We start from the raw sequence: 12,684 nt of genomic DNA, 5'->3' as shown, positions 1-12,684 counted from the left end.
AACCTCACGGCTCAAGACTTTTTACCAAGAAGCTAAAGTAGCATTTTTCAGTTTGCATGCTGCAGCCATATAATATCATTGGATCACCAGAGGGAATAATAAAGGGAAACAGATCCTGCCTTGCAGCACTCAGCTGCACATGAAAAGTCACTCCAGTAAAGAGGAATTTGTTGTGGTTTTTGTAAAGATTCAATGAGAGTTTAATTTCCTCAACTCATTTCATCGTTGACAGCATACTGGTTCTACTCAGTCAACCGCTTATAGCTAAGTGCCAGCAGTAAAACCATACAAGCATTGCTAGCTCTTCAATATCCCCTGTTTATAAGTGTCACATGCCCTGATAAATCACAGCATGGAGTCTGATCCAACCCACATCAGCAGCAATAAAATAAAAGGCTAAAAACACAAGGTTGCAATGGACTACTTATTTAAATTGCTTCCTGTTATGCTTCTATTAACAAGCCTCAATCACAGTCAGCTGTTAAACATGTACAACATGGATTTTGAGAGCTTATTTTAGATTGAAAACATTTCCAACCACATGACTTTGAACAGTGGAAATAATATTTTTCTTATATACGTACAGAACCAAGAGCGTCAAAGAAAGTCTGAACACCTTCAAAAAGTCCTCCTCATCCACCCTGACTCATCCATAAGAATAACTCTGCTGCCGCCTTCTTTGGGAAGTGTGATGCGGAGCAGTAGAAGTCTTTGCAGGACTTGGCAGAATCTAATTATCTTCACTGTTAGAGCAGCCCAGATGTCCACACGCCCATCACCGTACTCACATGTCTCCTTACACCACTCCTCTCCTTGCTTTACAGTTTTAAGTGCATATGTACAGCATGAATAGACAGACATGCAAGTATCAGTTCCCTCTGCCATATTTGACCTGCATTTGAACCCCACCATGAGAAGACTGCGGTGCATTTGACAGCTCCATTTAATTCTCACCTTCTGATGGCCAGAAGGGCTAGAAAGGCTGACAAGTGTCGCCTGGCGATAGTGCAGGTGTCAATCACGAGGTCATTACAGTCGTTTATGTAGATGGGAGCCGGAGGCAGGGCAGATAGCAGCCCAAGGCTTACTTTTCTCTTTGAAGCATAATAAAACTTCACCGAGACTACAGAACATCACATTATTGATTGATCACACAAGTGATACATCACACAACTGCTGCCAACAATGTATTAATTTAGTCAGAAGATAAAACTCTCTCACCTGAACTGACTCCATAGTGCAAAAGGCTGAGAAACATTGATATGGCCTTTATCCCAGACTGCTAAAAGAATGTGATGTAAATATAAATGTGTTACTTAACTAGCTCAGGCATATAATGATGTAAGCAATCTTATCCAGAATGAGAAGAGTGCGCTTTTTGTAATAAAATGCATTATTTGTGCTTAATTCAATTTGTGTAGCCATTGCCTAACAACTGTTTATTTTGGAGCCAAGTCAGGTGAGCAGAGAAGTTCTGATCCACAGCTCAGTGTTTTTTCACAGAGCAAACAAACAGCGTTTTAAAGGGCACAATGGTCTTCCCATTGACATCCTCCTTCTGACTACCGGTCAAATGTCAAATATGGAATTTTAGCCCTCGTATGATCTGTCAACTCCTGAGAAAACTGTTTGTTGAGTCTGTTTGGCTTTCTACTTCATCAGCTGTTGTTTCATGATGGACATGGTAGCATAAAAAAGGTTTGTGTGAGCTCATGAGCTGGACTCGTTAGTTCTTCTGTAAACCGGTATTGGTTTGGTGGTCCAGAAAACCACTTAAGTATCTTAAAAGTTGCTGAGAGCTGCAGAAAGTGGGGTTTGGTGCTCAGTGGGATCAGCAGAGCGAGCAGCCCTTCCACATTACCGGAAATCATTTGATATAAAAATATTACTTACTCCGGCTCCACTTGTAAAACTATTAACACAATCAAAAGATCATAAAGACAGTATTATGTCATCTGGGTGGCTTACAATCACCCAGACTCGACATACTGTAAATCATTTGCAGTAATTTATCAAGACAAAATGAAAAACATAAATTGGTTCCCACTTACAAAATGTGACAATTGACGAAAAATATATATTTGTTTATCACTTTAAATTGATTTATATGAAATAAATATGCTTCATAGCTTTGATGAAAACATGAACACTAAATGAACCCTAAAAGCACATTTATATTAAATATAATATCACATTTACCTGAAGTTTCATGTTTTTAATCATACACGAACAGGCAGATGCAAAGGTTGTTGCCCCTTTAAGTAAGATAAATCCTTTATGAGCATGTTTTCTCACATGACTTGTGAACAGAACCATAAACACAAACGTTTGCATAGCAACTAGGAGTCACAGAGTCACATGTAAATAGCCAGTTCAGCAACCGCCTGCCTTCACCCAAGCTTGTCATTGATACCAGAACAATGACATCACTGTCTCTACTGTATCAACTGCTTTCCTTCACACTGACATGCGAGTTCTTGTGAAACATCTCCAGCTTATCTACCCACTGTGCTGTTTATTGGGCATTTGATGTAACCTTTGCCAACTCTGACTCATTCCTTATCTCACAAGTTACAATGCAAAACACAGGCCTGTCATGAGGAAGGAGAGAGGTGGCTTTCAGACAATTCATCTAATTTTAAGGCCCTGAATATGAAACATAGTCTAAATAATAAGCTTTTAATAGATCATGTTCCTGATGGATTTATCCTCTGTGAATGGACAATACACTGCTGCTTCCTCTCTGCCTAACTTCCCCTCTTTTCCTGTGCCTCATTCCTTTCCACTTACTCTATCAGGCTGTCTCTCTTAACAAACGCTTCCCCCAATCTCTATTATTTTCAGTGCATGTTTGTACAGTAACTAGCGAACAGTTGCACATGAGGCCAGGGAGAACCAGGCCTCCACACATCAATAAGGCCATAGTTGTGAGTTTACATCCATCAAATACTGTGCCCTTGTGTCCAATATTTCACAGGGTTTAGAGCTATTGGGTCAACTGATGAAACTTGAGGCGAACCTATCCAAAAGAGTGTCTGATACAAAAGAGTAACCAACTGCTTTGAGTACAATAACACAAAAGAAGTCTATTAAAGGGTGATGTCAGATGCTGCAGTTGAGCCTGCCATGCAAACAAAGTATTTGAATATGAACTTCATGGCTGTGCACGTGATCCCATAGACATTTGGGACGGAATTTCTGCCTTTGAACAGGACATAAGTATTAAGTATTGAATGTCACTACACTCTAACAATGCTCAGACATCAGAACCGGAGCTTAAACTCACAAGAAATACCTTGTTATCCGGGGTGAAATGGAGGTTTAGGAGTGACAATGATACAGTAATACTGAGTGACAAAAAAAAGAGGGTAATGTGCCAAATGAAACCGGTACATGACAACAAAGACATGTTTTATAAACTGGAAAGCTCTGCTCTGGAAACAAATGATCATGTCTGAGAAAAACATACATTATGAACAGATGCATGCAGATTGCAGCAGGTCACATACTGTGATTGAGAGTGACTCAGCAGTGTTGATGCAGATAAAATTAAATCAAACTTTCACCCTCTAAACACAGCTCATAATCTCCAGTACATTAGTTGTACAATGCCTGATCCCAAGGACATAACTAATCTATAATATCACATGACTCAAAGCCTTGAAGGATTATTGAATGAGATGTAAAGGTTTTAAAGGAGAGCAATCATGTGACCTTGTGTAGTACAAGCTCAATGTGCTCCCATTCCCAGAATCTAATAAGATACAGAGGAACTGGATGAAGCAGGCTGCACATACTTTGTTTATCTTTCACATAAATTGATATGAGCTACAATGGCGGCAGCTGACATCCTGACAAGTGCAGACACCTGGTGAGGCACAAACTGAATATGCCATGCTTCATCTCTTAATATAGGAACAGCATGCAGTTCAAACATCATATAAAGTACAGTCAATAGATAGAGAAATAATGCCATCAATGACAGGAAATTAACTTGACGCAAGTGCTTGTTTTTCATCTGCTTAATATATGTACAAATTATCATTTTCTCTCAATCATTCCTACTTTAAAAGGCCCTGCACATTCACACAGGTGTTTTCACTTATAGCTAATTAAGAGATGAAATTTGGACAATGTCAATCAAGCACAGTCTGTGAACACGCTCACACAGTATGAACAAGAGGTCTAAATCAGGCAAAGTGAAAACACCTGTGTAGGTGTACTATGTAAGAGTCTATATTATGATTCTCCAATAACGCTGATGACTCTTAATGTTATTAGTAACACCTGTGTGACGAGTCTAAATGTCTGCTGTGAGTCAAAGATTTCTGACATTTCAGTGTGTGTGTGTTTTGACAACAAATGTCATCATCAAGCCAATAATGACACACATCTGCTGCTACCACCCTGCATTGTGTTCATAAAGACACCTGTGCAAACACACTATTTAGCAAAAGAACGGAGGGACTCGTACACAATGACAAATAACCCATTCCTATAATAGTGCTGCTTTCTGTACACAAAACATCAGTTGTATACAACCTATAATCTGACATAATAGTTAGAATTGTGACACTATCACAGCACAAATAAGGAGATTGTAAACGTATCACTCTTGATACATTTTTTTAAATAAAAACTTTAATGTTTAATGTCTAAGCATTTAAACATCACTCTTCCTCTTCCACAAATCAGGGCAGAGCTTGACAGTAAGAGAAATGTTGCTTTTTCTCTCTCTCAACCATTCCATGTTTGACTACATTTTTCCTATTGATGCTGTAGTTTAGGTCAGCATTTTTTTTATGGCTATCTTATAGCTACATTTCTACCACTTCAGGGTACACCAATCACCTAGTCTCCCACAGACACATGAAAATCAATCGTAAAGTAAAATATGAATGAAGTAGAATGCATTTCCTGATCTTTGAAGGGCGTTTTTACCCCGAGCTCCTGTGTCAATGCATCTGACATCCCATGTGTACACTCTACAACACACTGAGCTATTCTAATCCCAAAACATCTGTGGTCTTACCGAGGTAACTGATAAGCGTGGCTAAGTATAGCTCTAATGATAGACCACATACAGAGAGAGAAGAGGGCAAGGAGGATCAGAGAAAAGTCAAAGTCAAACCAAGTCGCTACACTCCGAGCATAACACCACAACACTCGTATAAAAACATGCACAATGCATTATCGTGAATGAACTAATCCCTGACCATTTTAAGTACTCCATTATCAAATCCCTCATTGATTCTGTAATATAGACAGAAGGGTAGAGCGTGTGCAAAGAGTCAGAAACATATAGCCTAGGAGATGCCACGTCTGTTTTGTTCCAATAAATGAGATAAGATGAAAAACGGCAATGTACAGTAAACATCTACAGTGGAAAGTATTACTGCAGACAGGTCATGTCTGATGGTTTGAAGGGCTGTTTAACGCTCACCTTGCTCTACGCAGACTCCCTCAGTCTGTGTTTCCTGGCATAATGACTCAACACTTCTGTGTGTTGTACAGTAAGTAGTCGCTTTTAGCGTCATGCAAGCACACTTTAACATCTTATCTGATCAAGTTTGCCTTTAAGGGGTATCACAGTGTCTTGGAATGACTACTAAGCACAGGGTAACGTGTATGATGTATATCATCACGCATAGCTAGACGCTGATGGTCAGGGCACACGTGAAGACAGGCAAACAACAGTGACACAGTCTAGGAAAACCCTCACATATTGAACTGCAATTTGGGGGGTCTAGCAGGCAGGCACATAGCGGAGACATTCAGCTGTTGTTGGGGGAAATTAGATAGTAAACACGCCCTCAGCCAAGGTGGCGCTCCAGGACCTATGCCAACAGGTGGCTGAGGAACACACACATAGATTTGTGTGTGTGTGTGTGTGTGTGTGTGTGTGTGTGTGTGTAAATGCAACCCCACCCAAACACTAGAGGAGTGTCCATCTCACTTACACTAAGGGCAATCAGTCATGCCTTATCCTAATGTGTGCTGGCATGTTGATGCCATGGCACTTTTCACTGTCTGGGCTGTAATAGACCACAGCCTAAAAAAAACACACACACACACACACACAGTTATGAGACATGACTGACAGCAACTTCAGTTGTGGTATAAAAATATGAATATGTGAGGCTGCACTGCATGGTAAAGAAAAACCCTGGTTACATTTGAACTCCTATCTGAGCGGAGCATGAAGGCTCATGAGTCATCTTAAGTTACCCTTTAATCGTGACATGTGCATGAGGAAAACACATCTCAGTGGTGTGTCTCAAACAAGATTGAGTTACCCTCAAGTATTAACTACTGAGCCATACTGAGAGACTGTGTGGAGACACAGAAATACTCCAAGATAGTTCAAATGTATCTACATTATGGGATCAGTGTCTGAGTGTCATTTTTGTTATAATAAGTTACTTTGTATATGCTTGTTACATAAAGGCCTGGTCATCCTGATTCATGGTGCAGTAACTCTTTCCAGGCCGTTAGAAAACATGGTCTCTTCTGCCTCACCAGGCATTAACATGATCATCAATGACAAAGACTATCTCATCATCAAATGTACTTATGTATTTAAATACATAGCTACCATGTTCTGTACCCACACATACACATCCAGAGAAATAAGGAGATTTCTGACTACATAAAAGGCAGCGAATATTGCAAACACAGTAACTTTCATTGTTTTCCCATCATTTCACAATCATAACAGGACTTATGTAACCTAATATATGTACAATATGATTGTACTCACCTACTATGCTGTGAATAGCATGTTTACAGCTTCAACGATGGGTCAGCAAACAGTCCACTTGTTCGTTGTCTTGTGAATAACATGTTGTAAAGTGAGGTGGAGGTAGTTCGTCTTTCACTTTCTGATTAAAACTGTTAAGATTCATTGATAAAGTGAAAGCTAGCTCATGGCAAATACACAAGTTCAATGAAAAACTTTACGCTTGATATATCAATATTTTTCGTTTTCTACTATGTTGAGTCCCGTACTGATAAAAACGAGTGGAAAATAAACACACAATATGTTGGGAATTCCTTGCATTTCTATGAAGTACTTCCACTTTAAGGTTAAAATAGCCCGAAGCTACTATATCACTTAGCCGTTAGTTTAAATGTCGCGATGTCAACACGACCAACTGATGATACCGAGCGTTACCGACTGAAAAAGACGGTCGGCAAAACGGTGGGAAGACGGAAACATTAATCCAGACATGTAAATGCAGTGAAATCCTCAAACAAAACAGCTCCTAGTCTTGTAAATAAACTAACCACAGCATACGACCACACGGTGCACAGTGACTTCCCAAAGCAGTTTATCATTGTGATATCGCTTCCAGCTGGGCGGAGCGTTTATAAATGTCACCTGGGTCTCAAAGGGTGACCTCGCGTGCTAATCTCAAAGTGCTCGTTTGACTACATCTGTGGTCTGTTTTGCGATGTTGTCTGCATGTTTACCGTTACTTTACAAAAGTATGTTTTCGGAGTCTAGATGTGTCAAATAGCTACGTCATATTGTACTGGTATGCCCAATACAAAAAAAACCTGCCATCATTTCTAGCTTTACGAAATGTGTGATGCTCATATTTTGGTGGCGTTGTCGGATACATGTATATTTAATAACATGTGTAATATTGTGGTCATAGTTAAAAAGGTGGCGTTGCATTAGACTGCTGTGGCAGTGGGGTGTGGTTTGGGCGCCGGCTGCTGGGGAGAGATGGGAGTGTCCTAGCTGGAGGCCAGACAGCCGAACGGAGTCAGGTAATCATTCACATAATAAAAGCATGGTGATGGCCTGGTTCTGTTCCTTTTTGTAGTAGGCTGGGTCCCAGACGAGGAAGCCGAGCAGCGGAGCAAGAGAAGACCCTGTATGTTGTGATCATTGTTGACATTAAAGCATGTGTGTTGCCCCATCCCTCATCTCCTTCCGTCATTTACCTGACTGTGGACAGGAGTCCTCCACAACTGGCGCCTGAACAGGGACATAACAGAGGAGGGAACTTTGCAGATCCCGCTGAGGCTGGTCCTCCAGCGTCAGGCTGCAATGGACATCGCGACGTGCCAGCGGGAGGATCATGTCCCTCTTCTGGGTAACTGTCAGAAGCCTGGCTGCAGTGTTCTGGACCAGTTGCATGCGGGACAGGGGTGACTGACTGATCCCAGTATACAGGGAGTTGAAGTAGTCTAGGTGTGGATGACTTTCTCAAGATCATTGGCTGTGAAAAATGGCTTGAATTTGGAAATAGTCCCAAGCTGAAAAAAATGGCTTTAACTAATGCATTGACCTGATTGTCAAACTTAAAGGCGGGCTCAAATATCACACCAAGTTCTTTTACTTGTGGTTTGACAAGGGTGGATAGGTTGCAAAGACTGTTGTTAATCACTTTGATGGATTCAAGGGGGGCAAAAAGGACAACTTGAGACTCATAAGATTTGACCAGTCTTTTGGTTTCAGGAGGAGATATGGCTGTGTGTCATCAGCATAACAGAGAAAGGTCATATTGTATTTTTCAGTGATTTGGCAGAAAGGGAAGCATAACTATTTCCATATTGCAGATCAGAAAAACAGACAATAACACTGATAACAGCGCCTAGGTTGTGAGTAGATCTGGTGGAAAGCAGAGCAAGATTTAAAGACTCAACCAGATGCATAAATTCAAGACAGCAGACATGAATATTAAAATCTCCAAGAAGCATAGTGTTCAAGAGGAAGTCAGCAAATTGAGTGATAAAGTCTTATGTATTTTTGGTGGACGATAGACAAGAGAAATTAAGAGGTGATTGACCCAACCTGCTTTAATTAATTGCATTGCGAAGGTTGGGAAATTATCAGCATTCAGTATGCGGCAGTTAAAATGTTTCTTAAACACAGCGGCTAGACTCCTGCCCCGGCTGGAGGTCTGAAAAAGTTACAATCGTTGGAAAAGAGTTCAACAAGTGGAGCAAGCTCACCAGTGTTAAGCCAGATTTCTGTCACCAGTAAGAAATAAGCAAGAGGATAAAAGTGTGATTGGATAAGGATCTTGCGTTGATGAGAGCCACTTTGACTGGGATATCAATATAATCCGACAACAACTTGCTCCACAGATGGCTGAGATTCCAGAGACTACACCACCACACTTCACAGAGAGCTTTGAGGGGAGCCCGCATTGCTGGGGTCTGGTGTCTGGGATAATTAGCCGGAGAAAGGCATACCTGGTCTCACACGAGTGCCTTAGAATGGAATGTGATTATTAAATTGATGGTTTGAGATGAGTCTGCAGATGTAATTTTGGATGTCTTCTTCTTTGTTGTTTTTTTTCAAAGGAGGTTTGCATCCAAATAATAAAAAAATGTCAAAGTTCATCCCCATCCCTCGTACCCATTCTCTAATAAAAAGTATTAAATCAATCTATTCTCTGAGAGGGCTAGAAACCTCTCTCAACCAGCGGTGCTGGTCTACCAGCTAGTTCCATTACTGATGCTGGTCCATCAGCATGCTGTTGCTGGTGAAGCTGAATTAACATGTTAGCTCATTTCTCTGTTCATAAATATGCAGCCAGTGTACTTGTAACTTCTTTGATTGTGTATTTCTATGTATAAAATAACTGAAATACAAGAGAACTGAAATAGAAATTAGGCGAGAGATATAAAGGTGATCTTTAAGGGAAGTAAATACATTTATTGTAATTACTTGGCATGAAATACAACACATAACATTATTTCCATGTTCATACAAATGCATTTACGAAAATAATTAAAACTGAAAAAACAAATAAGAAAATATTAATGAACATTTACATTTGATTGGTATACACATGTTTAAAATCACAATATGTTTGCAGCATTTAGAAAGAAATTACTTCAAGACAATGTATACACACATTCATTATTTACAAACCGTAAAATGTGATGCACCATTCTACCTTGGTAACAAACATGTGTGATATGAATACGTTCTCTTTAAGCTTCTATAGCTTCTGGCCTTTACAGCAATATGTTCTGTCACAGTCAGTCTTCAAACAATGTGCAGCAGTATAACAAATGATATTAACAGTGTTGCTACAATCACCCATGCTCAGTGTCACCGTTGTTCAATTAAAAAGTTGCATACAATGCAGTAACATTCATCTTGGTCAACAGTTTGTTCATCATGGTCAGTTACAACATTAACTGTCCCCTTAGAAAGGTCCAGTGTGTAGGATTTAGTGGCATCTAGCGGTGAGGTTGCAGGTGCAACTAACTGAATACTCCTCTGCCCACCTCCTTTTCCAAGTGTTGTGAGAACCTACAGTGGCTTCCGGTAACGTAAAAACACGAAAGACCTTTTCTAGAGCCAGAGTTTGGTTCGTCTGTTCTGGGATACTAAAGAGGCTACATGGGGGTCTCAGTGGAAGTGGACACGCTCTCATGTAGATATGAAGGGCTCAGTTCTAATCTAATGAAAACACAACGATTCTTAGTTTCATGTGATTATAGATGAAAGAAAACAGTTATGAATACTATATTCCATTTCTGCAAATAGATCCCCCTGAATCCTAAAGCTGAGTTCTCCTGCTCGCGGAGCAGTGCAGGGACTGCCTGCATGTACCAGTATGCATTACGCACAAGCTTCTTAAGCCCAGCATCCCACCATCCATATCTCTGCTACATTTACACGTTCAGGTGATCAAGCACTATCCCATTGCAATCCAATAACCCAAAACAGACAATCTTCCTCTAACAAAGAAAAAACCTCAGTGACCTCATTTCTGAGGTAGTGTAGAAATAGTGTATGATCAAACACTTATTACAGAGTGTAACCCTGAAGTCAGGAGTGTCAAACTCATTTTAGTTCCTCCTGTTACTCTTTAATCTCTGGAACCTCTGCTGCAGTGATGTAGCTTTCCCCCCATGTGCGTTCTCATGTGGGCTTTCAAATTCTCATTAGACCGGAATTTTTTCCAACATGTTTTACAAGAATATGGCCTCTCACCTGTGTGGGTTCTTGTATGAGATGTCAATGCTGATTTCTGTTTAAATCCTTTCCCACATGTTTTACAAGAATATGGTTTCTCACCTGTGTGGGTTCTTGTATGATAGGTCAATGATAAATTGTGAGTAAATGTTTTCCCACATGTTTTACAAGAATATGGTTTCTCACCTGTGTGGATTCTTGTATGAGAGGTCAATCCTTTTTTATGATTAAATCTTTTCCCACATGTTTTACAAGAATATGGTTTCTCACCTGTGTGGGTTCTTGTATGAGAGGTCAATGATGAATTGTGAGTAAATGTTTTCCCACATGTTTTACAAGAATATGGATTCTCACCTGTGTGGATTCTTGTATGAGCGGTCAATGATGAATTGTGAGTAAATGTTTTCCCACATGTTTTACAAGAATATGGATTCTCACCTGTGTGGATTCTTATATGAGAGGTCAATGCTGATTTCTGATGAAATGTTTTCCCACATGTTTTACAAGAATATGGATTCTCACCTGTGTGGATTCTTGTATGAGCGGTCAATGATGATTTCTGATTAAATCTTTTCCCACACGTGTTGCAGGAATATGGCCTCTCACCTGTGTGGATTCTTGTATGAGAGGTCAATGCTGATTTCTGATGAAATCCTTTCCCACATGTTTTACAAGAATATGGATTCTCACCTGTGTGGATTCTTGTATGATAGGTCAATGCTGATTTCTGTTTAAATCCTTTCTCACATGTTTTACAAGAATATGGCTTCTCACCTGTGTGGATTCTTGTATGAGAGGTCAATGCTGATTTATTATTAAATCCTTTCCCACATGTTTCACAAGAATATGGATTCTCACCTGTGTGGATTCTTGTATGAGAGGTCAATGATGATTTGTGATTAAATCCATTCCCACATATTTTACAAGAATATGGCTTCTCACCTGTGTGGGTTCTCAGATGTCTCTCTAGTGAGTATTTATGCTTAAAGTCTTTTCCACATGCGTCACATTTTAAAGGCTGTTTGCCTGTATGAGAATCACAGTGCATCTCTGACAGGTTAGGGTTGTCGACATTGTTACTGTGACTTATGCTTTCGTGATGTTGATTCTGTTGATTTGGCTCTGCATTTCTAGTTGAGCCTGAGTCTCCATGCTTGCCTCCTTTCTGATCTTGGCTCTCAGCTACATGAGAGTTGTGAGAGAGGAGCTGGTGGTCACTTTCCTCATCAGTAGGAGTCAACATACAGGTATCAGTCTCCTGCTTCAGTACAAGCTGCTCTCCCTCCTGACTGGTGCAGAGTTCCTCCTGCTCCTCTTTAATCTGTGGAGGCTCTGGGTCCTCTTGGTCCAGACTGGAGTTCCTCTCCTGAATACAGAGCTGCTGGTCAGAGAGAACCTCCTCCTCCTTACAGACATGTTGCTGTGGGAGCTCTGGAGGGACAGAGAACAAAGGAATAGGATACTACTGCAGACATGCGAGCAAATTAGTACCAGTAACGTAATCTATTAAAACACAAGGGGTTAAATATACATACAATTCCTCCGTTTTGTGTTATTACGTTTTACTACACCTATCCTGTGCAACTTTATTTCCGGTTTCCAAACGACATCCAGCAGTCTGCGCATGACGATCGATCTCTGCCTCGTACTCGACGACAGCTTCTTGAAAAACTCCGAATATTTCTTCAGCAGCAGCATTTAGTCGCTCGTTGACAAACTCTCTCAAACACTCA

The 12,684-nt window shown here is 40.4% G+C and overlaps 2 protein-coding genes across 3 annotated transcripts in view; both read right to left on the bottom strand.

Moving 5' to 3' along the window:
• The window catches only part of ccser2a (coiled-coil serine-rich protein 2a), a 48,265-nt gene extending 40,914 nt beyond the window's left edge, over positions 1-7,351 (bottom strand). For both annotated transcript variants that reach the window (XM_029449282.1, XM_029449283.1), the window contains exon 1: positions 6,761-7,351. The gene's annotated coding sequence lies outside the window, so the exon portion shown is untranslated. The remainder of the gene's footprint in view (positions 1-6,760) is intronic.
• Positions 7,352-9,824: 2,473 nt separating this feature from the next.
• LOC115019735 (zinc finger protein 501-like) lies at positions 9,825-12,201 on the bottom strand. The gene has a single exon (XM_029449284.1). The coding sequence runs from the start codon at positions 12,192-12,194 to the stop codon at positions 10,845-10,847; it is 1,350 nt and encodes a 449-aa protein (XP_029305144.1). The 5' UTR covers positions 12,195-12,201; the 3' UTR covers positions 9,825-10,844.
• Positions 12,202-12,684: the final 483 nt, after the last annotated feature.

This window comes from Cottoperca gobio, chromosome 15, assembly GCF_900634415.1.
Source record: "Cottoperca gobio chromosome 15, fCotGob3.1, whole genome shotgun sequence".
Lineage (NCBI taxonomy): Eukaryota > Metazoa > Chordata > Actinopteri > Perciformes > Bovichtidae > Cottoperca > Cottoperca gobio.
Note: the sequence above shows the minus strand (reverse complement) of the source record. Positions and strands in the feature narration are given on the sequence as shown.

Coding starts and splice junctions, on each gene's coding strand:
- LOC115019735 (XM_029449284.1), bottom strand. CDS start 12,194: ATGTTGACTCCTACTGATGAGGAAAGTGACCACCAGCTCCTCTCTCAC.